This window comes from Miscanthus floridulus, chromosome 19, assembly GCF_019320115.1.
Source record: "Miscanthus floridulus cultivar M001 chromosome 19, ASM1932011v1, whole genome shotgun sequence".
NCBI classification, from domain to species: domain Eukaryota; kingdom Viridiplantae; phylum Streptophyta; class Magnoliopsida; order Poales; family Poaceae; genus Miscanthus; species Miscanthus floridulus.
In genome coordinates, this window is record NC_089598.1 from 4733606 (window position 1) to 4759710 (window position 26105).

The 26105-nt window shown below is 43.8% G+C and overlaps 1 protein-coding gene and 2 long non-coding RNA genes across 4 annotated transcripts; 1 reads left to right on the top strand and 2 right to left on the bottom strand.

The window, feature by feature from the left end:
- Positions 1 to 95: 95 nt before the first annotated feature.
- Positions 96 to 2742, bottom strand: LOC136527358 (uncharacterized). 2 transcript variants are annotated; one of them, XR_010776770.1, is made up of 4 exons: positions 2656 to 2742; positions 1684 to 1749; positions 1509 to 1571; positions 96 to 304 (listed from the first exon to the last, which is right to left on the bottom strand). It is a non-coding gene; the product is annotated as an uncharacterized lncRNA (long non-coding RNA). The 2 variants fall into 2 exon arrangements; XR_010776769.1 differs by lacking the exon at positions 2656 to 2742 and having other exon boundaries at positions 97 to 304; positions 1684 to 2328.
- Positions 2743 to 3241: 499 nt separating this feature from the next.
- LOC136527360 (uncharacterized) lies at positions 3242 to 5778 on the bottom strand. The gene is made up of 3 exons (XR_010776771.1): positions 5093 to 5778; positions 4020 to 4085; positions 3242 to 3888 (listed from the first exon to the last, which is right to left on the bottom strand). It is a non-coding gene; the product is annotated as an uncharacterized lncRNA (long non-coding RNA).
- Positions 5779 to 9299: 3521 nt separating this feature from the next.
- LOC136528119 (putative disease resistance protein RGA3) lies at positions 9300 to 18410 on the top strand. Its single transcript, XM_066521030.1, is given in 12 exon segments — positions 9300 to 12281; positions 12535 to 13489; positions 13567 to 13839; positions 14377 to 14799; positions 15241 to 15341; positions 15417 to 16324; positions 16408 to 16789; positions 16877 to 16978; positions 17087 to 17477; positions 17553 to 17651; positions 17744 to 17927; positions 18126 to 18410. Coding segments are annotated over 5 exon segments (4584 nt in total). The 5' UTR covers positions 9300 to 9431; the 3' UTR covers positions 15324 to 15341; positions 15417 to 16324; positions 16408 to 16789; positions 16877 to 16978; positions 17087 to 17477; positions 17553 to 17651; positions 17744 to 17927; positions 18126 to 18410.
- Positions 18411 to 26105: the final 7695 nt, after the last annotated feature.

Sequence of the window (26105 nt, forward strand, 5' to 3'; positions counted from 1 at the left end):
TATAGAAGACTGTACTTGATGCGGCTGTGGCCGCGATGAGGATAATGGATGTGAGATTGCAGGCAGAGAGGTGGGACATTGCAGCTCAATGTAGATGGGAAGGATGTGAATGCAGCGCCAAGAGCGGCAGGTTGCAGCAAAAGCAATGATGTCATTGGATGAGCTAAGGAGAGCAATAATTTGGTGAAGCAGACAGTCCAGGAGATCTGCCCAAACATTGGGGCTGGATACGACAGAGGATGTACAGCTCTTACTCGAGGCATGGCAGGGCTTCTTAGATGGCCTTTTTGCAACATCATTTTTCCTGTCAAACACAAGGAATTCAATACATGTTGATAAAAGAAAGAAAGCAGAGAGCACTGTGATAAACTGTTAGAAATGTACCAAGATCTTTCTATACACTAAGGAAACAATGATTCCTTCCTTTTGTTGAACTACCAGCATAATAGGACGCATATCAACACACTAAACTTAAATTAGTAATATTTTAGAATCACAACAAAGGGGTATTTAAATTTGCTTCATATGTAAGTCCTCAAGATGAATAGCATGAAGCAACAGAACATAAAAGGTTTCATAAACACACCAAGTGCCAGGATTCAGAGCAAGCCAATCACAATGTAGTGCAGAAATTAATCGATCTCCCACTATTCGGTAGATCCAAAATACCATAACAAACAACTACATAAGCAACCTGCAGTGCCAAAATTAACCCCATATGTCCTATGTGCGATGTATCAGAGGTTTAACATCTGCACTCTATTACTAGACCGAGAGCACAATGGCAGGCTCGACTTTTTTTTCTCTGACAGGTTATAATCTTGAGTTTAGTGATGACCATGTCCTAACTAACAGCAGATCACTACTAGTACTCGCAAGACCCACAAGGATCACTCCAGGTGGTATTTGATCGAGGAGCAGCTACAACTGAAACGCTCTGCACTCCAGGTGGTATTTGAAACTCTAGAAGGGTGTCTCTAGTGCCCTTCTTGCCTTCAGCACCTACATTTGTGTTTCTGAACTGAAGTGTATAAACGATACTGAATAGTGCTTATTAGAAACTGAATGCCATGATGGATCGGGGATGACCCTTAAAAACCCAACTAACAGCGGATCACAACATCTAACAGGAGGCCATGCATGAGAGTCCATTGCCTCATACACGTGACATTCATGGGTTCTCCATTTGCTCCGATTCGGCTCCATATCCATCCAACCAAAGACAGACAAACACTGCATCGAGGGTTTGGGAAATGGAGGGAGTACGGGCCCGAGATCGGCGGGATCCTGCAGTGGGGTTCGTCTGTCGATGGGGCCGGCGCCCGACGTGCTCCTCGGCTGCTGCGGCGGCGGCTGGCCCATGGGCTCCGTCGCGTGGTCGCGCGAGACCGGGCAGCGAGGAGACGAGAGGGAGCGGAACACTCGAAGTCTGAATTCTGAATGGGCACGAGCTAATAGTACACTATGCTAACATAGCATCATGAAGAGGATGAATGCAAGATTACCACCTCTGGCTCGAGTAGGGATGTTTCCCAAAGCATTATAATCATCCTTCTCATTGTACCAAGGACCTGCAGGAACATTATTCAGGAATTTCACATGATAAGTTAATATATGCTCTAGAAGACTAGAAAAGCAACAGAACTATCCACGGACAATTGATAGCATAGCAGTATATCATACCATATCCATAATTATGTTTCCAAGCTGGACCTTTCCATGCTCTGAGTTAAGCTTCTTCAAGCGATCCTGTAACAACACAGACCAATGTTTTCCAGATCGGACGACTAATCGCGATTAATCGCGATTAGTCGTCCTTATCGTAACCAGGTGCTCGATAAGGGCCCTCGATTAGTTTAGACTGATTAGAAAACTTATCGTCCGATAAGTTGCGACTAATCACGATTAGTCGTCCGATCAGACTAGCCGGACGACTAGTTCGGGGGAGGGAGAATTTGGCCCAGCTAAAGAATTCGGCCCACCTTTAGCTGGCCCATTAGGGTAAGAAGAAAGGAGTGAGTGAGTGACTGAGTGACGGCACATTTCTAGCTCCCGCTGCTCTCTGCCTCTCTCTCGCAGCCAGCGGCGGCCTGCCTCTGGATCTCCCTCGCCGGCGTCCGCAGCTCCGCCCGCGCACCTCACTGGTGTCCGCAGCTCCGCCCGCAGCAGCTCCGTCCGTCCGTCCGCAGCAGCTCCGTTCGAGCAGTTCCGCCCGTCCATCCATCCGCAGCATCTCCGCCCGCAGCAGCTCCGTCCGTCCGTCCGCAGCAGCTCCGCCCGCAGCAGCTTCGCCCGTCCGTCCGTCCGAGCAGCTCCGCCCGCAGCTGATCCGTCTCCGTCCGTCCGAGAGCAGCTCCGCCCGCAGCTCCGCCCGCGCCTCCACCTCCGCTCGCTCCTGTCTCCTCCCTGCCGGGACCCAGTAGCTCCGCCCGCTTCTGAGGCTCCTTCCTCGACGCCTGGAGGACGGACACGGGAGGCCTCAAGCATCAAGATGAGCCACCAGTCCCACCACTCTGCCTCCTCTGAAGGTATTGTCTCTGTCTGCTACTCTGCTGCTGTTTATTGGCCTGTTGCACCAATTTGTGACACATTTGTGTGGCTGTGCCGCGCTGCAGAGGATGCTCGACGGCGTGCAGTTGTTTGAGGTAATTCTACCTGAGAATGAAGCTGTCTCAGGAGGGGCTGCCTCAGCGTCGTCAGCTGCTCCAACTGAAGCATCTCTGATAGCTCAAGCGTTAGCTAAATTGCCGCCAGATCTTGCTGCCATGGCTGAAGATAGAAGAGGAAGGCAAAATCATCAGATCCTGGATGGAAATATGGGTTTTGGCCAGACATAGGGAAGAAAGAGTTCATCCAATGTATTTTACTTCTCTAGATGGCTGAATTGCTGGTTCTATGGATCAGTGGACTGGATGTTGTGTACTGCTGTGTACTGCTAGTTTACTTATGGCTGAATTGCTAGTTTACTTATGTTGTGTACTGCTGTGCACAGTGTGCACTGTGCTAAACTGCTGTTAGTTCCTATTTGTTAAATTTGTGTACTTGGTTAAGTTGTTTTCCCATGCTCTACTGTCTACTACTCTTTACATTTTCTTTAGTCTTTACAGTTTTGTTTTTCTGCTATTTTGCCTATTTAACTGATTATCTTCTTTCTTTGTAATTTCAGATTCAGAGTTTCAGAGTTCAGACATCAGCAAGCAGCAGCAAGCAGCTAGTTTTTCTTTGGTCAGCAGTTTTAGAGTTCAGACATCAGATTCAGCAAGCAGCAGCAAGCAAGCAGCAGCTAGTTTTTCTTTGGTCAGCAGTCAGCACTCACCATGACACCATCAGGCATCAGCAAGCAGCAGTTACAGGTAAGTGGCCAAATCACCATGATAATGATTCATTGCAAACATGATTACATGCCAAACTGTGCTTGGTTGCTTGCCTCTAACATTTACCTATTTATTATGGCCACGTTTACATATATTTACATCATATATATAGTATATACATGGTCGATCAGGTCATCTAGGCACAAGGACGACTAAATGTCCGACTAGCCGATTAGACCGATTAGGACCAACTAATCGACCCTTATCGATGACTAATCGATTAGTCGTCTGATCGGTGGTCATACGACTAGCCTCGATAATACGATCTGAAAACATTGACACAGACTAACATCTGAGAACAGCAAGGCCAGATGAACAGGTGTTCATATGTCACGAAGACAAGTGGTCAGATAAACCAGGTGTGAAGTTGATGATGAGGTACCTCATCATTCCTATGCCAAAAGCATTAATAGGAATGATGAGGTACACATCAAACATGACTCACAAGCTCTGGAGATTAGGAGGAAGATTATAAGAAATGCCACTGCCTTCAAGATTATTGTTGCCCATATCCCTGCAGAACACAAAAGTACGATTAAGACAAGAAAATGGCATGTCTGTAAACATCCGAGCATTGACATTTAAGAGAGCATGTGAGATCTAAATTACAACTAAACTAGTACAGTGAGCTGGTTCATATCTTACTCTAGACATATCTGCCGGCGATGTCCAATTTAGATTCCTAGCAAGCAATCCATCATATATCTCATACTGTAAGAAACCAAACGAGTAAAATGTATTGATGCATGTGTAGAAATTGAACTGAAAGTGCTAAGGGGAGAAGTAACAAAAGAAAGAGTTGTGTCCATTGTTTCAATAATCATAATGTATCCTAATGTTTCTATTATATATAAGCTCAGTTTTTTCTTATTGTATCCCATTCAGCAGGCCAATACAGGAAGATTACTTTTCACATTCAGTTACTACTTATTTGTTCAGACTCTAACCCTACAAGCCATCAACTGAACAAATAATTCTAAGTTTTACAATCCTGCTCCAAATATCCAAAAGTCTACTTTTAAACTCTAACCCTACAAACTGAGCAGACAATTGGAGCAAGCACTTCAGCAGCAGCAGGGTGCAGAACAGAACATTTAATTTGGTACATTACGAGTTATTTTGAGTTGTCTAGAAATGAAGCAAAACATTGATGCTAATTTCAGCAAAAACAAGTGCAAATTACAACTCGCTCTCATCACTCATCAACGTACGTTGCATAAAAACAATGCCTTCATCCTTCTACAACAAAGCTGCAAAAAAGCAGCCTTTTCAATCTGGTCAGTCTATGGTGCAAAGCACGGGAAATTAGAAATATTGCAGTTCAGGGCACTAGCACACCACCAATTAGGCCTAACAAGATCAATTAAACCATACAGGTTTAGAACATTCAGGCATTAGCAACATACCTAGCACACACCAATTAGGCCTAACAAGATCAGAAATCTGAAGAGGCATTAGCAGCAGTCTATCATAACCTGAAAGACTAATCTGTGACGGCCAACTTGAAACAAATGCACTAGTCCACTTGCACCTCTAAAAATCTATTATTCAGTTTACATCAAGATGCACCACCCACAGGTAAGGAAACCTAATGCAAATCGGACTACTAGTCCATTAATGCTAGCTCTCCTCTTTGCTTCACGGCTCATTCTACTTCAGTTGACTGATTGGACAATCATCAGAACATTCTATCGATGAGCAGCGGTAGGTAGCTTTACCTCGAAGTGAATGGAGATATCATCCGTGGTGGAGCAGGGAGGGGGCCACTCGTTGTAGGATTCGATGTAGTCACCCGACATCTGCTGCTACGCCTTGCTGGCGTCCTTCGCCGTCCAGCTGCTGTGCGAGCTGAGATCTGAGGACGGTGGTGGTGGTGGTGCCCGGATCTGAGGCCTGAGGGAGAGTGGTCACACGATGTAGCCGGCCAGGGTCGGCACAGCCACCGCTCCCCAACCCACCGCGCTGCCACAGCCTCGTTGCCCATCTCCCTCCCTCTAGACCTCACCCCTCGGGCCGTCTCTCGATCGCGCGCCAGACACGCTTCGCACTTCGCCTCACCGCCGCACTCTCCTCGCCCACAGCCGCCGCGCCCGCTAGCAACGCCGCCGCCTCCCCGCTCTCCCTCCACGTTGCGCTCAGCCTGCTCGTCGCCGGCACGGGCTGCGCCAGCGAGACCAGCTCGCCGCCGCACTCGGCGGAGGCGATGGGCCGGCTGCGGCCCAGAGCCTGCACATGCTCGCGGAGCAGGTTCCGCAACTCGTCCTCGCCGCCGTGTACGAAGTCGACTTGGTTGGGGCAGGGGGAGAGGTGGTGGCGGCGGAGGATGGAAAGGGGATGGAGGTGATGAGAGAGAGACGGGACGGGGGAGGAGAGAGAGAGAGAGGGGACGGGACGGGGGAGGGGAGGCTGAGGGGGTTCCGGACTTAACTGTTTTTCATCTTTTTGTGCTGTTTTGGCATAGTGTTCTTTTGCTCAGCCGTGTAAGCTGGAGTCCCAGGCATTGTACCGAACAATTTGCTTTCTTAAAAGCAGAGAGTATATATTCTCCTTTAAAAAAAAGACGTCACAAATCTCAGGCATCTGATGGTGGAGGTTGTTTTCACTAAACATGGGCCGGGCCGTCTTGGGTGAGGTTGGAGTGGAGGAAGATGCTCCAGACTCCAGAGTGCAGGAAGAGCAAGCAGCGAATCGAAATTCATGTGCGCCTAGTAACTGCTCCCTCCATCCCAAATTGTAAGTCATTCAAAAAAATCTTGGAGAGTCAAAGTTTTTCAAGTTTGACCAAATTTATATAACAAAATAATAATATTTATCATACCAAGTAAGTATCATTAGATTCTTCATTAGTTATATTTTCATATTATACCTATTTGATGTCATCAATCTTTGTGTTCTCTCTATAATTTTAGTCAAACTTGAAAAAATTTGACTCTCCAAGATTCTTGGAATGACTTATAATTTGGGATGGAGGGAGTAGTAAGCAAGCTCATGTTCACACACATCATCAATATCAGATACGCTAGTACGTAAGCAAATACGTACTAGCTACCTCCTGTTCACACACACATCGACCGTCTAAATACGTCACAAATTTCAGGTTATTTTCACTAAACTCGGTCATTGTATCAACGTATGCCTTTAGTAGGTGCTTATTTGGTGAAGGCAATTATCGTTACCGAATCCTAAAAAAGCCAGCATGGGACCAATCTGCCCAGCCTTTAACATATGCGCTTTTTTATGGTAAGCTTTACAATCCAAAAGTTGAGTCGATTGCTATAGTTGGCCACCGTGCCGTGCCGACACGGCACGCGGCACGGCCGTGCCGTGCTGGCACGGCACTGCGCCGTGCCGCGGCGTGCCGCCGTGCCGGCCGTGCCGTGCCTGGCCGTGCCATGGGCCAGGCCTTCGGCCCATGACACGGCACATGGGCCGTTTCTCCGTGCCGTGCCGCCCATGTGCCACGGCCATTTTGGCCGTGCCGTGCCGGCCCACGGCCCATCAACAGAAAACACTCAAAATCAACAGAAAATTCCAAAGTCTAAGTTCAAAACTTCAAATGATCACATGTCACAGAATTATAAAGTAGTAAAGAACAGAACAGCAGAAGATATAATGAAAATGATTATCAAAAGTCAAAAGAGCTGTTGTGCAATGCTGCCTCATTAAAAACCTTTTTAGGTAAAACTCACCCTTGTGAGAAACCCTAGAAAGGAAAAGAGTACAGCTAGCTCAAGTAGTCAAGTCTTAGTTCAAGCACAAGTCTAAGTAGTTCATCCTATTACAATAGCCAACATCAGTGGCAGACTAGCAGCAGCCAGCAGCAAATGTTCTTCTATCCTATTACAAAAGCCCAACAGTGGCATTGTGGCAACAAGAAGCAGCAAATGTCCTTACTTCATCACTTCATGCTTCAAGCTTCATCATGGTGAATCAGCCTGGCAGCCACTCCCAAAAGTGCAATCAACCTGCAAAAATGGATCATGATGGATTGATGGTCATGGACTTGAAGATGTAATGTAAACAAGCTAATGGAACAAGCTAATGAAACAAGTTTTAGAATTTCAGTGTACTCTACCTCTCCTTTTGTAGAGGTTCTCTTCTTCTTCTATCTAGCACCAGCACCAGCAGTACCGCCGCTGCCGCTTCCGCTTCCACTTCCGCTTCCGCTTCCGCTTCCTTCGCCTTCATCCAGGCCTGTGTGTCACCAACACCTAATGGAAGATCCAGCCTAGCAATCAACCGGCACAGCTCATTACGAGCACGAGCAGCATCATAAACCCAGTTATGCAACCCATTAGCATTCATAGAAAGCCTAGACTGAACTCTACGATCATTGTCCTGCTTCTTCCTACATGTTGCCATGTGCCTATTCAAGGATCCAGTGCCAATATTGGCCCTAGCAACAAATTTCTTACCACACCGTTTACAGATGGCATGAGTTCTAATCTTCCCTGACTCGTCAAAGATCGGGACGAAGTCCTCCCAACAAGCAGCAGTGAGCTTACCAGATGAGGCACCATTGGTGTCCTGAGACTGAGAGGTGTCCACCCCCACCATCGCCGTCGCCGGAGTCGACATCGATCGGGTGCTCGCCGTCACCCATATTGATGCCGAACAGCGCAGCTGCGCCTTCGGTGATGTCGTCGTCGTTCTCAATCTCCAACTCCTCCACGGCCTCCTCGGCCTCGGGGTGCTCGCCGTCGGCACGGTGGTTGTACTCATCCGCAGGCACTGGCATCGTCACCGAGGCCATAGGAGGTTGGGGTTGGGGAGGCTGGTTCCAGCCCCTAGCCGCAGCTCCAGCACCGTTCCTCGATGGTGGGCAGGGGCGCTTCAAACCGGACGGCTTTGCCATCGAGCCTCCAGAGGAGGAGGACAAAGCGTCAGGCACCAACCTGCGAAGCACATGAGCACAAGAAGAAGAAGAGCATTAGAACACAACACAAGAACTCAGGAAGATGCAGAGAAGAAGAAGATGAAGAACAACTGAACAAGAACATGAACATGCTAGGGTTAGGGTTTTGACTGACCTACGCCACCGGAGCCCAGTGCCGGAGAAGAAGCCAAGGAGCCAGCATCCAAGCAGAGAACGACGAGACAAGCACCCACCGTTAGACCGACGGCGTCACGGCGAGTGGCGGCGGAAGAATATACAGCTCAACGACTCACATGGTACACCGGAGGAGGAGGAGGAGGACTGGAGGAGGTACGAGAGGGAGAAGGAGGGCCTGCGAGGTCAAGTCGAACGGCGGCGGCGGATCGGATCGGATCGAGTTCGTCTCGACTTCGAATCGAGACTCGAGAGCGAGAGCGGAGGGAGAGCTGCGGCCTGCGGCTGCATGGAGGGAGGAGAAGAAGTGGCCGGCGAGGTGAGGTGTCGAGGTCACCGGAGCAGGGCCGGCGAGCTCAAGGCGAACGACGGCGGCGGATCGAGTTCGAGAGGTCAGAGCGAGGCTGGCTGCGGCTGCGCGGAGGCGGAGGGGGGCAAAAGAATTAGGGTTAGGGATTTGGGGGGGGGGGGCGGGGGGGGGGGGGGGGGCTGCGGCCGCGCGGCTTATATATGGCGCGGGGTGGCGGGGGTGTGGGCGGGGGCCACTGGGCCAAAAGAGGCCGTTGGCCTGGCGGCCGTGCCAGCCACCGTGCCGGCCCTCTGGCCGTGCCGTGCCCGTGCCGTGTCATGGGCCAGGCCTGCGGCCCATGCACTGCACGGGCCTCCGTGCCGTGCCGGCACGGGCACGGTGGCAGCCGTGCCGTGCGGCCCATGGGCCGTGCCGCGTGCCGTGCCACCGGCCCATGGGCCGCCTGGCCATATATATCGATTGCCCAAAGCTAAGGCTGCAATGCAATTTTGATGCTGAGCTTTTCTTTCCATATACCAAAGTAGGTGACGAATAGATGCCTTGTTTCTATGTCCAGCGCACACACTTTCCTCTCTTCCATATGCGTTACCCTCACAAGAGGGTTGCCCAGGACTATTCCCTTCTCCACACAACCCTGCCTGCAGCTGTGCTAGCTTGCTTGTGTCCTGCGTGTGTGTTGTGAACTCCGGGCGTTCCGATGGCGGAGGTACTGGCCACCATGGTGGTCGGGCCGCTGGTGTCCATGGTGAAGGAGAAGGCCTCCAGCCACCTCCTGGACCAGTACAAGGTCATGGAGGGCATGGAGGAGCAGCACAAGCTCCTCAAGCGCAAGCTGCCCGCCGTCCTGGACGTCATCACTGACGCCGAGGAGCAGGCAGCAAAAAACAGAGAGGGGGCGAAAGCTTGGCTTGAGGAGCTCCGGACCGTGGCCTACAAGGCGAACGATGTCCTTGACGAGTTCAAGTACGAGGCACTCCGCCGCAAGGCAAAGGCGGAGGGGCACTACAAGGAGTTCGGTATGGATGTCATAAAGCTCTTCCCTTCTCACAACCGGTTTGTGTTCCGTTATAGGATGGCAAACAAGCTCCGTATGATTTTGCAAGAAATTGATGTCCTCATAGCAGAGATGAATATCTTTAGGTTCAAATTCAAACAACAGCCACCAATGTCCATGAAGTGGAGGCAGACAGATCCTAACATGCCAGGCAATTATGTGAACATTGCAAGTGACTCAAGAGCAAAAGAGAAGAAGGAGATTGTTGATGCATTGCTTGGCCAAGGGGACAATGTGGGTCTCACAGTCCTTCCTGTAGTAGGAATGGGTGGGATGGGCAAGACCACATTAGCGCAGCTTGTTTACCATGACTTCTCCATTCAGAAGCACTTCCAGGTTTAGATCTAGGTGTGTGTGTCGGAAAACTTTGATGTGGATTCCCTGTTTGAAACAATAGTGAAAGAGGCTAAAAAGAATGGTTGTCAAATGACTGGTCGTTCAACAATGGAAAAGTTTAAAAATGCAGTGAGTGGGAAGAAGTATCTCCTTGTACTAGATGATGTATGGAACCGTGAGGTCAACAAGTGGGATAAGTTGAGGTCCTACCTTCGTCATGGTGCCCCCGGTAGCTCAGTTTTGACAACAACTCGTGATGAAAAAATTGCTCAGTTAATGGGGACAATCGAAGCCCATAAGATCAAGCACTTGGAACAAAGCTACATAGAAGAAATTTTCAAGAAAGAAGCATTTAGTGTGCAAGCACAAGAACCTGATGATCCGCTACTCAAAATGGTTGGTGATGTTGCGAAGAGATGTTCCGGTTCTCCTTTAGCTGCTACAGCATTGGGCTCTATACTTCGTACTAAGAATACCGTGCAAGAATGGGAGGCGGTATTAAACCGAAGCACAATTTGTGATGACGAAAATGGAATCTTACCGGTACTCAAGCTCAGTTACAATTGCTTGCCACCACATATGCGACATTGCTTTGCCTTTTGTGCAATGTTTCCTAAGGATCGTGAGATTGATGTGGAAATGCTGATCCGACTATGGATGGCTAATAGTTTTATCCCGGAGCAAAAAAGAGTGTGTCCTGAAGACATTGGTAAACAAATTTTCAATGAGCTAGCTCAAAGGTCATTTTTTCAGGAGGTGCAGCAAGACAAATTTTACAGACAAATTACTTGTAAAATCCATGACCTTATGCATGATGTTGCACAGGATTCAATGGGAAAAGAATGTGCTGCAATAGATACAGAACTGAGCCAAAGTGAGGATTTTTCATACTCCACTCGCCATTTATTTCTATCAGTTGACATTGAAGAAAATGTTTTGAATGCTTTCATAGAGAAAGGGTCTCCAGCTATCCAGACACTAATATGTGATAGATCCGAAATTGCAGATGTGCAGAAATTATCAAAATATTTGAGGCCTGTCCGAGCCTTAAAGACATGGCAAGGTCCATTTGTAAAGCCGAAATATCTTCATCACCTAAGGTATCTTGATCTCTCAAGAAGTGATATTGTAGCACTTCCTGAAGACATTACCATCCTGTATCATCTGCAAACATTGAACCTATCTTATTGTACATGTCTTGAACAACTTCCAAAGGCAATGAAGTATATGACTGCCCTCCGTCACCTCTACACTCACGGATGTCCGAAGTTAACGAGCATGCCTCCAAACCTCGGACACCTCACTTCCCTGCAGACGCTTACATGCTTTGTATTAGGTACTGGCTCGGGTTGCAGTAACATGGAAGCGCTGAAGAACTTGGACCTTGGTGGCCAGCTGGAGCTAAGGAAGCTTGAAAATGCGACAGGAGCAGATGCAAAAGCAGCAAAACTTTGGGACAAGAAAAGGCTGGAAAAACTAACATTAAGATGGTCTGACGATAATGAAAAGGAGGCACATAAGGAGGTGTTGGAAGGCCTCCGACCTCATGATGGGCTAAAGGCTCTGAGGATGTATTGCTGCAGTAGCAGTGGTATTCCAACATGGATGCTTGAGCTGCAAGGCATGGTGGAGCTCAAGTTACAAAATTGCCAAAATCTCGAGAAGCTTCCTGCACTCTGGCAGTTACCGTTCCTCCAGTTTCTTTACTTATGCAACCTACAAAATTTACATTGCTTGTTCATCGGTGGTGTCCCGTCCAAGTTTCAGAAACTGAAGATGATGTCGTTGAAGAATATGCCAAATTTTGAGATGTGGTGGGAATGGGATAGGAATGAGGTGCAAGGAGAGGAGCAGATATTATTTCCTGAGGTTGAGAATCTACGGATCGTGCTTTGTGAAAATCTGATAGCATTACCAAAAGCGTTGGTGATTAAAAAATCATCCGGTAGAGATGGCGCTGAGTGCCGCTCCTCGTTTCCAGCATTGAAGAGAATGCAGTTAAGTGGTCTGGACAAGTTTCACAGATGGGAGGCGGTCCAAGGATCTTTAGGAGAACAAGTAACATTTCCTTCGCTTGAGCAACTAAAAGTTATTGGTTGCCCAGAGTTGACTACTTTTCCCGAAGCACCGAAGCTAAGAAAAGTAGAACTAGGCCTTGTTTAGATTACCCCAAATTCCAAGTTTTTTCACTCTCTCTCCATCACATCAATTTTTAGCCGCTTGCATGGAGCATTAAATGTAGGTAAAAAAAATAACTAATTGCACAGTTTAGTTGGAAATCACGAGATGAATCTTTTGAACTTAGTTGGTCCACGATTGGACAATATTTACCAAATAAGACGAAAGTGCTACTATTCATCGGGTTGAAAAAATCTTCAATCTAAACAAGGCCCTAACCAAATGTAGAGAGCAAGCATGCCTACAGGCTGGTAGCAGATATATTACTTCAGTGTCCAGTCTGAATGTATGGGCACCAAATAAAGAAGAAAATTCTGCCGAACTGGTGGTAGTACGTGAGCATAAATCCCCCCTGGGAGATCTGTGCTTAGAAGGGTGTGACCTTTTCTTCTCTGGCTCGAGTGCACTGGCGCTATGGAAATGTTTTGGACAGCTAGCAACTTTGAAAATTGCTGAGTGCGATGCTCTAGTCTACTGGCCAGAGAAATTGTTCCAGGGCCTAGTATCCTTGAGGACGTTAGAGATTCGCGGGTGCAACAAACTGACAGGACTCACGGAAGATGAAGCTTCTCATGAGCAATCTGCTCTCGTACAACGGAGTGGAACCCTCCTGCCACGTCTGGAGTCCCTAGTGATACGTGGCTGCGAATCTTTGGTACAGGTCCCAAACCTATCGACATCTCTCAAGACGTTACGTATTGGGGAGTGCAAGAGTCTCAAATCCATTGCATTCGGTGAGCAGCAGGACACGACGGGGCTGGAAACGTCATCATCATTGATTGCTGCAGGGTCGTCCTCGTCCAGCAATGAGGATGAATCCACGGTGTCTACAGCTGTAGTACTGAAGCCGGTGTCATCATCATCAGCCAGCAGTAATCATTGCTTCTTTCCACGCCTACAATCTCTAGAGATATATGGGTGCGGTGGCTTGACAGAGGTTGCCAACCTTCCTCCGTCCATCAAGACCTTGAAGATTGGGCAATGCGGCAGTCTTGTTTCACCGGAAAAACTCCAGATTTGTGACTGTGAAAGACTGCAATCCTTACCGAATGGACCTCATCAAGTATACTCATCTCTCAGAGTTCTTATCATTAAATACTGTTTTGGTATAAAGCAGCTTCCACCGACCCTACAGCAACGTCTGGATCACCTCGAGGAGAAAGATCTAGACCCCCATCTTCTTCAAGGTAATCTCTACTTAATTTCTTGGTTTCATTTTAATGCCTTGAATCTCTACACATAAATGACTGCAGTGGCTTGACAGAGGTTGCCAACCTTCCTCCGTCCATCAAGACCTTGAACATTTTCGTCTGCTGCAGTCTTGTATCCCTGTCAGGAGAGGTCACGTCGCTGGAACAACTCAGTGTTTGGTTTTGCCGAAGCCTGGAATCCTTACCGAATGGACCTCATCAAGTATACTCATCTCTCAGAGTTCTTAGCATTAATTTCTGTGATGGTATAAACCAGCTTCTATCGACCCTACAGCAATGTTTGGGTCACCTGGAGAAGAAAAATCTAGACCCCCCTCTTCTTCAAGGTAATCTCTACTTAATTTCTTGGTTTCATTTTAACTAATTTAATATAAATGAACAGAGAGAGGATCTCGATTGTTGTTGCCTAAAACGCTACTATTGGTTTAATCATCATTTTATCAATTATCACAAGATGTGTCACGATTAGTGATAATAAAAGCTTAAAATAATAATGAAGTGTACACAACATCTAGTCAACCAAGCATGCATACAGATATATATGCTTCGCTGTAGTAGAGTACGCCACTGATACCTCTAGCCACTTGTGCACTTGTGCCACCTAATTTTTTTAAACTTTGGGGATTACACATTTCGTGCACGTACAAATTATATTAACACCAGGAACAATTGATACCTCCACTTGTGCAATCCGACACCGGAATCACAAACCTTTTTTTCCTCTTATTTACAATTATCTCGCCGGGCCGTTTTGCTTGCCAAATTACCTATTGTATCATGTATACAAATTATTTTGGCATATCACACTACCATGAAAACATTGTTTATTTTACACTTGTGTTGTATCTCATTCATTCATACAGAGCAAGTGGAGCTTGATTCCAAACCAGAGTCCATGTCTGATGGAGCATCTACATCTGTAGTACTGAAGCAGTCATCATCAACCGGCAGTAACCATTGCTTCTTTCCATGCCTAGAATCTCTAGACATATGGAGGTGCCGTGGCTTGACAGAGGTTCCCAACCTTCCTCCGTCCATCAAGACCTTGCAGATTGGGCAATGCGGCAGTCTTGTTTCCGTGTCAGGAGAGGTCACCTCGCTGGAAGAACTCCAGATTTGTGACTGTGGATGCCTGCAATCCTTACCGAATGGACCTCATCAAGTATACTCATCTCTCAGAGTTCTTGAGATTACTCAATGTCCTGGTATAAAGCAGCTTCCACCGAGCCTACAGCAACGTCTGGATAACCTCGAGGAGAAATATCTAGACCCCCATCTTCTTGAAGGTAATCTCTACTTAATTTCTTGGTTTCATTTTAACTAATTTAATATAAATGGCCAGGAGCTCGATTGTTATTATTCTAGTATTAGTTATCACAAGACGTGACGCGATTTACAGATAAATAAAAAACCTTAAAATAATGAAGTGTGCAGAACATCTATTCAACCATGTACAGAAGATCTAGTGAGCCATGAAGTGCACGCATTGATACACAGATGGGTAAATACGTACGTACATGCAAAGTTTAAGAATCAACACGCCGGCCACATTAATATTTACATAGATGTCTTTGTATATATGTCATTTTTTGGTCCCTACATATACGAATTTAGGAGACTATAATAATAGTAATAATACTTGGACGGTGGACCATGGCACTTCACCAGCAATGTCTCTAATTCGACATTCATTTACATGCATTAATTATAACATCATCTATGATCAGGGCCTGCAGAGCCGGTGCCTACAGGGAGAATTGCAGCATTAATGAGTAAGCTGGAGTGCTTCAGATTGAGAAGTGAGGACTAGATGAAAGTTGCAACCAAGGTTCGTTATATCAACATGCTTAATGAATTCTCTTTTTTACTTTTGGAAATTCCAATGATGCTGACTTCCTCGTAGTATCGTTTCCAGAATCTGCAAATGATTGGTCGTTCTTGCGGCACCCTTTCTGAAGCAAATTAATCTCCGGTGAAGTCGTCTGATTGATGAATGTATTGCATAAACCTTTCTTAGTGAGTAAATAAAGTCGTCTGATTGGAGAATGTATTCTCCAGTAAAGCTAATCTTCCAATAAATAAAGTGCTCAAAGGTGAGAGGGCTACTACTGCAAGGAAGGAGCTGATCGCAGGCCCTGATCGAGTTTGAGCAGAGAGCAAGTCCTATAGACTGCAAGCTGAAGAATTTATTTAGCAGACAGAGCTCCAGGCTAGCTCTCCACCCCTTCTTGGACCTTCTGTTTTCCTGTTGAAATGAAATGTGTTTGAGTTTGCATTGTGCTCTAGCACAGTAGGAAAAAAAACGCAGGTAGCAGTTCAGTGATGTACTATTTTCCCTACATGACTACGTGGTGAGGATAACTGCAAGGCAAGCTGCGAGTGCGCTGTTGTTGGTCCACAGGATCACCGGCTCAGGTGAGTCGACCACTCATCAGTCTTGCCGACCACGACAAACGTTGTATGACCACACACTACGGCTAGAGGTAGAAGAAGGGAGGAAGAACAGAGAATACACACACAGCAAAGACACCAGCGTTGACATGTATATTATATTGTTTCACATGTTAATAAGGTGGATCCAAAACTTGTGGACGTGGATGTCTCAAAGGCTTCAAAGCAACTATCAAGAGAATTAAGAGCGGCTCTCATAAATTAAAGATTGAATTTGATTCCTTGATGGGAGGCCCCTGTGGTGAGAACAACCGCACATTCGTCGATGAGATTGTAGTGCTTACTAGGAAAAAGGCTCCACTTATAGGAGTGCAATCGTGGAAGGACGTTGTGAAAATAGCAATAGCAGATGAGATGCTGGTGAGTCAGTTGTTTTATTTAGACAAATGTTATGAATTCAGTACCTCCGCTTTATTGTTCTATTTGTCTTTCTATTCAAACAGAAAATTTGGGACTTAGATGATATTGAAGATACTAGTGAAAAGATATGTGCAGTTGCCAAAGAGATGTACAAAGGATGGAAAGCTTCATTTAGTTCGACATACAAGGCATACTCCATGACTCTCAACGAATGAAGCATAAGCCTAAAGATTTAGACAACATGGAGTGGTACTACTTGATCCAATATTTTGGAAGTGAGAGATTCCAAGTTCGTCGGTGTTCGGTTTCTTTTGTAATTCCACTGCTAAATACAATGTAATTAATAGAGCTCTGCTTGTACACCTTTTGCAAAATATTAGCACCAAGAACTCTGGAAACCGACAGAAACAGAAGACTAAGCATCTCATGGGATCGAAACCATTTTCCCAAATTAGTTTTGAACAGGTGAGGACAACATTAACTAAGCTAATTACTTACTTAAATATATATGTGGCCGTTACCTAATGCTACATTATATTGTTGCCATCTCAGAGAAACCAGACTAATGGTCAACAACCTACTGATTTGGAACTTTGGATGACGACTCACACCAAGGATGGGCAATGGTCAAATGACAACTCTAGGGATGTCTATGTGAGTGCTTGTATATGATTGCAGCTTTAAAATTACAACATGTTTCAAACTTATTTTGGAACTCTTTGAAATTACATGATCCTAATTTATTTCTCATGTTTCACTTAGGAAAATGCCTGCATCCAAGTTACAGCGGCAAAAAAGGGGAAGGATAGTCCCTTCCTTACGGTTGAGGAGGAAACACACAGTTTTCCAACTCAACTACTCTAAAACTCTTGGAACAAAATCGTACAAATGTCATGGACATGGATACATGGCGAAATATCCAACACGAAGCGCTCTACTAAAACACAAAGAAGAAGATGCAGCCTGCAGTGAAGTTTTAGCTCAACAAGAAAGAATGCAGCACCAACAAGAGGTTGAAGAATTAAAAGAAAAGCTTGCAAATGAAGTTTCAGCAAGGGAAAGAAATAAGGAACAAAGTATGAAACAAATTGAAGATATTAGGGAAGAATTCCAGTCAACACTACAACAACAAATACAATTGGCACTGCAGCAGGTACTAACTTTGGAACACAGTTTTTTTTTGGCTCCTCTATTTTTGCTAATGTTCCTTGTCTTTTGGGCTGCACAGGCTATCACAGGAACCATCAACACCACACAGGTTCCAAACGGCCCAAGTGTCGACAACAACTTCATCACACCACCACGCATAGAGGATGCAACTATAGAGGTAATAAAATTGCAACAAGATTACTTACAAAAGATGCAACATGTTTACATATAAAATGCAACTTGTTTACATCAAAGCGTTCATTTTGGCAGAATAATGGACTAGCAAGCGTGTTGACCACAGAAAAGGTAGTTGATGAAGGTACTTCCACGACAACAAAAAATAGTGCAGCCAGGCCTCTTTTCCAGAAAAAGAATGGTGCCAATGGGTCATTGAATCATGTAATTTCTACCCAACAACTATTGAGGACTCGTAATCAAATGAAAAAAATTGCAGGTATGAATACTATGACCATTAAATTTCATATCCCAAATGGTATATGAGATATTTTAGATTGTTCCTTAATTTACTTTATATCTTTGCTATGCCACTATGATCATTAAATTTGCACGTGCTTAGTTATTCCATGCATTTAATCACCAAGGTTCCTATATTAAATTAATAATAAATTCTATATGTGTTCATGAATTGCAGAAAAGCGCAAACGCCCAAAATATTTAGAGAAAGCTTTATGCCTATATGCTAGTGATGGATAGCTAGAAGAATGAAGTGCTGATGGGCGATGGAGCATGAAGCGATCAATAAGCGTACTCATATTTTGTTCTATTTTTTTATGCCAAATATAGTTGCAAACTTGTATACAGAGATGAAGTTTTTATTCTATTGTGGTCATGTTTATTTTAGCAGTACTCTGGTCATTGTATTATTACTTTGGTTGAGACATATATTTGAAGTTAATGAAGGTTTGAGTTCTTATATGTAATGGTGAAATCAATACGCATGGCACAATTATTTTGTAACAACTATTAAATTTCTAGCTAAATTAAAAATATGCTAGACAAAATGCCCTCGTTGCAACAAACTACCACGCAACCACTGTTTGTTGTTGCAATATAAATTATTGGCACAAACTTTATGTATTGCTATAGGGCATGTCTACCACCAACAATGACGCGTTGCATTTTTCATCTATTACCACCAACAATGTTTCGTTGCATTCTCCATCTATTACCACCAACAATGAATCATTGTATTTTATATCTATTACCAACAACAATGCTTCATTGCATTTTCTATCTATTACCACCAACAATTATTTATTGCATTTTCCATCTATTGCTCCCAACAATGATTCATTGCATTTCCCATCTATTACCACCAGCAAATAAATGTAGCAATTATGAGTAGCCACCAAATTTGTTACGTTGCAAGATTTCTATGATGCAATGGAGCACACTACATGGCGATAAAGTTATCTTGTGACAGATTCACTTGTGGCAGTATTGTCATATTGCAGTGTAGCACCCGGTTTTAAAAACAAAACCAGATACACACCATATGTGAGCCCTGGAAGTCAAATCTCACATATAGCTACAAATAAGGGTAATATCGAAAGACAATGCTCAATATATAACGTACTTAGTATAAAGGATATAACCTTAGATAGCAAACAGCGGAAAGACAACTCCGATCTTCGGGTGAAGACTCCAATCCACAGGGACAACTGACTGGTTGATCACAAGCCTAATTCCTCCAAACTCTAGCAATTTGGTACCCATCCGAGATTTTTATCCAAATAATTGAAAAGTAAAGCAAGCGTAAGTATATGTCATACTCAACAAATATAACATGGGGTTCATGAGGCTCAAAAGGCTGACACTAGTTTAACTACGATTAGCTTTTGAATGAGTCACAATTTTAAGCGACTGAGTAGCAATAAGTTTATACACAAGCCCACATAAACACATGATCAGGTAAACATGAATAATGAATAGCATAAATAGTAATCATTAGTGAGCATCTTCATCATCAGTATCATCAGTGTTCATCATCTATTCCGTAAGGGTTCCAAGGCCGCTCGTGACCATGAGCACGGCTGATATACCAGTTTTACACTCTGCAGAGGTTGTACACTTTTATTGTGAGTCGTGATTTACCCTTTCGCCTGAGGTGATCAGCCTCTTGACCCACTACCAAGGAAGGTCGGCAGGGTTCACTATGAAGCCTTTCAAAGGTTCGTCTAACAAGTTAGGGCCATTAGATTCACTCAGCAAACAAATGTAGAGCCCCCCTTCCGGATGGCACAATGACGCGCAACCTATACACAAGGGGACAGAGGCCGCACTATATCCAATTCATCAAGCCATTCTTGCACCATAAAGGTAACCACTAACAAGCTAGAAAAAGTCCTCATACTGAGCTAAAGCCAGAGCCATGTGGCCCTCACAGTTGTACTGTAGGTCCCGGATGATCACATATAGATAAGTCCTTAGGGAGAGGAATCTAGAGCACCATAAAAATAGCCCAATGCTCTAGCCCCCTTGTTCCATGTTGTTAAAAAGCAACTTTTAGTGTTTATTGCATATTCCATTAGTCAAGTTACAAGATCATGGTCTCAGTTTGAGTACTAGCATCATACTACCCAATGCAATTCCTCATAGGACTCAAGGTACAAGATAACAAAGTACCAGAAAATCCTTAGTGGTAGTTAAGGTAGACACATGCAGCATGAATAAAATGATTAAATGTGTATAGGACAACAAGGAAGATCCCATGCTATACTTGCCTTAAACTCTGATCTTTCTCCAAGTCAAAACCTTCAATGAATTGCTTCTCGATTCACCACGTATAGCTCACCGACCGGACTTGATCATAGAACACCACACAAGCATCCATGCAATCATACACGAAGCAAACAATAGAACTAAATTAGAATAGTACACCAAACATATAAAAACAACAAGTAAAAAGGCTTTAAAGATATTCTACACGTTGCTATGAACACACAGATGCGAAAAGCACTATGATCGGAGCTATAACGAAGAAGTTATGAATTAAACAAGATTTCTATTAATAAAATAATAGATTAAATCTAACCTCAAATTTTAAAAGTTGAAAATATATTTAATAGTAAGATAAACATGTAGATTATGCAATTAAAAATCTAACACAACTTGAACGGATCAAAATGGAGTTAAAACGGAGAAGTTATGGCCTAAAGAAAATAATGGCAAAACTATAAATAGATGAAAGCGTATTTTGAATCTAACAGAAGAATTTTACGCTTTCTGAAAGAGAAAACATATTCTGGAAGTGTGCCTTGGACTACAGGTTATAATGCATGAAATTGCAGGGACTCTTTTGCAAAAATCGCAACGAAGGGGTACGGTCTAATCTGATCCGTTGTTTGCGGATCTGACGGCTGGAATCGAAGGGAGGGAGAGAGAAGGCGCGGCCGGCCAGAATAGGGAGCCGGCGCGACGATCCTCCATGGATAACGGCGAGACCTCACCGGCGCACTTGGGAAAAGACCTACGGGCCACGGCGGAGTGAATCGAGAGCACGGGGATGGAGAGCAGTGCACGGCGAACTCACCGTGGGACTTTCTTGGGATCGATGGCGGGTCTTCGACGAGCTGGCAGCGCGGCGCTAGGTTAGGGTGGCACTACGATGGCAGTGCGAGCTAAGGTTATACGGGGGAAAGCGGTGCGGCACCTATGGCTACTATTTATGGGGATCAGGACGCATCTTGGAGTGCACGCCAAGGGATGAAATGAGGCGGCGGTGGACTCCTATGCGATGGCGGTGCAGACTCCGGGGTGGTTATGTGAGGTTGAAGATGGCTTTGGCAGCTGGGCCCGGCGTGTCAGCGAGATAGAGAGAAGGGGAGCGTCCGTGCAGCTCGGTTGGGCTGGTGCGCGCAGTAGGCAGAGTTGGGCTACGTGGGGAAAAAAGCAGGCCGGCCTGGGTGGCAACGACACAGGGGAGGGAGGAGGCGCAGCGCGGCACGGGCCTTGGCCCTAGGCCATGGGGAAGGGGAGAAATGGGCCGGCGGGGAAGAGAATGGGATGGGGAGCTGGGTCGGCTAGGCCAGAAGGGGGAGGAGGGAGTGAGTGAGGTTCACTTTTTTTCTTTCTTTTTATTTCAAAACTATTTTAAAAATATTTTAAAGAAATTTGAATTTAGATCCAACCATTCATTACAAAAATAGAATGCAACGGCATGGAGGCTCAAACCAAGTTGCTAAACTTTGTAATTGATTTTAATTTTAACAAAGTTATTATTTTTTCTAAATTTGCATGCTCACAAAATACATAAATAAATTAAATTCACCTATTTTAAAATCTCTCAAATTTTAGGGTGTTACATGCAGCCACATGTTTCGTCACAATAGTAACTCATGCAACCATTCTGCTGGTAGCAATATCCGTGCTTGCAACCATGTCATGGTTGCGTTAGTTTTTTTGTGCATTGCAAAACAATCATATTGCAACACCACATCAAAAGGATGCAAAAAGTTATTGCACCGTTCCAAATGCAACCACCTATCAACGACCATACATAGATGTAATTGATCCATATTGCAACCAAAATAGCCATATTGCAACCCAATATAGGCATCACAACAGGGCTGGATCCTATTAGTGCATCATACAATATTGAATTGCATCCATCCAAACTTGATTTTGCCTTGCAAAATTTAAGTGTGGGGGGTGAACTTCTCTAAGAAATACTATGCCATGTTGCTAATTTTGGTTGTCTCTACGTTTAACTCATGCTCAATTTGCTAAACAACAATTAAGCTCTTTCATCTCTATCTAAATAAATCTCTACATTACTTTCATGCTACCTTTGTTTACTATAGTATGCATAGGTTTTGAAGTATTTTCATACACCTTTTAAATTAGGCATGTTGCTTAGTTTAAACTGTTTTCCTGAATTAAATTAGACATGGTGTCTAGTTTGATTCTTGAACCAAAAGGTGTACTGATTTTACTTCCAAAATCTTTTAAATTAAGTTTGGTGCTTAGGTTAAAATGCCTTCCTAAATCAAATTAGACGTGGTGTCTAGGTTGAATTTTGAGCTGATAGTATACTTTAGTAGACACTAGATATTTTCTTTGACTAACCCTTGTAGGAAACTCCCAATTCAATTTGGGTAAGTCACGAGATGAATTCAAATTAGAGATGAAGCAAGGCACACGATGAACTCCAATAACTTTGTGAAAAGGAGACACAGCTCATTCAACATGGATGGAAGAACTCCATAGAACAAAGAGGAAAAAGGCGAGTGCCATAAAACAATGAGTGGAGCGGAAGATCCAACGATCAAAGAGCAAAAAGATGGCATAAGAAAAGGATGAGAAAGAAAGGGTGCAATCTAGGAAACAAGAAGCTCATGAACAGCTCAACCTGTGAGGCTAGCTAAATAAGGAAAACTTCAAGTAAAAGGAAAGGACCATCATGAGTCATCTACTCTTCATCACATGGTGTCATCACGCTCCAATGACAAAGGTAAAATCCTAAGATAAATGGTCATTATTCAAAAAGCTTTTCCTTCATTCTGGTAGGCACATAAACAAGAAACAAGCATGTTCGAGTAACAACTTACTTGATCCAACCTGATTATCTTAACATGTTTAGCTCTTTAAGCTTCTTCCTAGCACCACTTCTTTAAGTTTGTTCCTAGCACTACTTCATTGATCTAACAGTCTCAACCAAATGAGCTAAAAGTTGCACACCTTATCTATGGAAGATGATAGTTATAATCATGTAAAGATTGATATATTATGCAAAGATGAATGATCCTTCCATAGATTAAGCAACTTAACCCTTTTCTGCCAAATGTACTTAAATGCTACATTCATGCTCAACCTTCTGATCTTACCACCCATGTTAAAATTGAATAAAGTGCATAACATCAACTTCATCTTGTTCCCTGTACCCGAGGTTAGAGAAGAATAATAGTAAAGTTTTGGTTCTGTTGGTGTTTTTCCACCAACAGAGCCCATGCACTTGATCTCAACCTTGTCTTATGAGCAGGACACACTTCAAGTTGATTCCCCAATCTCTACAAGTGAAAATTCTGAACCTGTCAAACCAAAATCAAACTCAAACACCAAGACAAGTTTGGTGGAAGAAGGTGACATCACCATTAGAGGCGTCATCACAAGAATCCTCGTCTTTGGAGCAAGCCGAGGTATTTGATCAATAAACTTCACCGAAAGAGCTAGCTTGGGGGAGAAGCACCCCCGTGTATCCAGGTAAGTATTATTTCCCCTTTTTGTTTTAGTTTTAGTTTATTTTAAATAGTAAAGAATGGTGAATGAAAAACAAAATAAAAATTTATCTTTGCATTTGTCATTTATAGTAATAATGTGCGATCCAGTAAAATTGAAAATAAAATAAAAAGGAGTGTCTAGTTTGCTTAAATTTATTTTTAAGAGCTGAATAAAATTAAGAAGACTCAGAACAATCTCTTAAATGGAAATGATGAATAGTTGCTCTGTTGTAATTCCTTTCAAGTACCTAGTTTTCAGCCTTGAATTCTCTCGAGTTTTGGATAAGATTGTTTTGATATAAGGATTTACTCTGAACTTGAAACTCGTGGGTAGCATATGCTTGATCTAAGTCTAGGTAATTGACGGATATGATATGAAAAGGTCTGAGCTACTATTTATCTTGTTCCAAGTGACACTAAAGTTATAGAGATTTATCTTTTGAAAACAAAAAAATGCTACATGATGAGTTCTTGTATGACAAAGCTTGAATTCCCACCAAAGCCATACATGTTATTTAGGCTAGAAAAACATCCACATATATGTTGCTTGTTTTTTCATTGAGTTTTGTTAACCTTTGTTGACCTTTCTGAGAGATTTATCATGCTCTTAAAATCAAGATCACGTACACACCACCCAAAATGCACTACTCCTACATTGGGGGTAGCCGCAAAAACATGCCTTCCATCTAGATCCACCCAAAAATGTTCTACTCCTACACTGGGAGTGAACACAAAAACATGCTTATTAGGTTTCCACTCAAAATAAGTGCTCCAAGTTCTTGTTGCTATCTCTCTAAAATTTTGTTGCAGAAAAGAGGCATGGGCTATGCAAAAGTTATTCATAAAAAAAGAAGAAAGAAAAGAAAAAAAGAGTTGAAAAAATGGACAAGTGTCCAAAATATCCAAAACAATGGGTACTTAGATGCCCGCCTAAAAAAAGAAGAGATGAATAAGATAGCCTCTGTTCTCTAGCAAATGTTTCCAAGTTTCAAAAGAGAGATATGTTTTCAAGGAGAAAAGTAGAATTAGGTTAGCCACATATATATCCACCATACATCCACACACATGCACATCTTGATTTGATTGTATGACTCAACTCTCTTTGGATCCGTTGTTTGACTTTACAATATATGTACTACAAGTATGCTCTAGTTTTCTCCCTACCTATGAACTCCACATAAGCCTTAGTAGTAGGAAGAGAAAAAGGCATAACATTTTTATTGCCTTGGTGAGGATCTACAAATACCAAATATATTGAGAGACTTGAAAGTGTCATACAATGGAATCTCTGAGTTTTATTTTGAAAACTTATAAAAAAACTCTGGAACAATGGTAGAACAAAGAACTTGAGACATAGTGGTTGACTTGATCGTTTAGTCTTTCAATTGCTCAAGACCCAAGAGAAAGTTAAGAAGCCTCATGGTTGAAGGTAATATGGGTAAGTCTAAAAATTAGATCAGTTTGTTCTAATCTGGAGGAGAATTTTTGATTGAACACATGTGTACTTTTGAGACGTAAAAGCATTGTAGAAACTCCTAATCCATTGCTAAGTTTAGCTTTGCTCAGGGACTGACAAAGGTTAAGCTTGGGGGAGCTTGTTGACGGTCATTAACATCAAATATAAACCATCAACATATCGTACATATACACTTAATTCCATCACCAAACATAGGAATAGGGGTTTAAACTAATGAATTCCATGAGCTTTGGTGATTTCATGAGTGCAGGAGGATTTATCCAGAAAATAGCCCTTGGGACCACTATCATACACTACAAACAAGCAAACCGACATTAGAAAGAGATTCAACTCACGAAACCTACGGAAAACAACTCAAGACGGAGTCTACAAGCTTTCATTGGAGGGGGACCCACCTGTCACAGAGACTGGCCGACCAGACCCACCTGCAAGTTAGCCGGCCTGTTGTCCCCACCGGTCAGCCTCTCCTTTCTATGATGGTTTCCCACCACCTTTGAGAGTCCTTCTTCGTCATTCGTTCAAGTCGGTTTGATCCGCGGGTCTAGAATTGATGCTCTGACCTATATATACCAGCCCGTACCTACCTCCCTCGGGCATAAGTCAGAAGCAGAAGATAGAGACCAAACCCTAATCCTCAGAGCTCCACAATATTCTAGGGCATAGCTAGCTAGGTTAGGCAAGCTTCGCTTGGATTCCCGATCGTGTCAAGAGCGTGGCTTGGTATAACCTTTGTACCCCCTCTCTTTTGTATCTCTCATTACTTTATATGTTTGCTACAATTGTTATGACATTGTTCTTAATATCATTCATGTTTCTTGTTATTATGTTCATCGTCTACTTTGATTATATACTTAGTATAGCTAGATTATCATCATATTCAAGCATAAGTTCGTATAGCGCTCACTCTAATGATCAC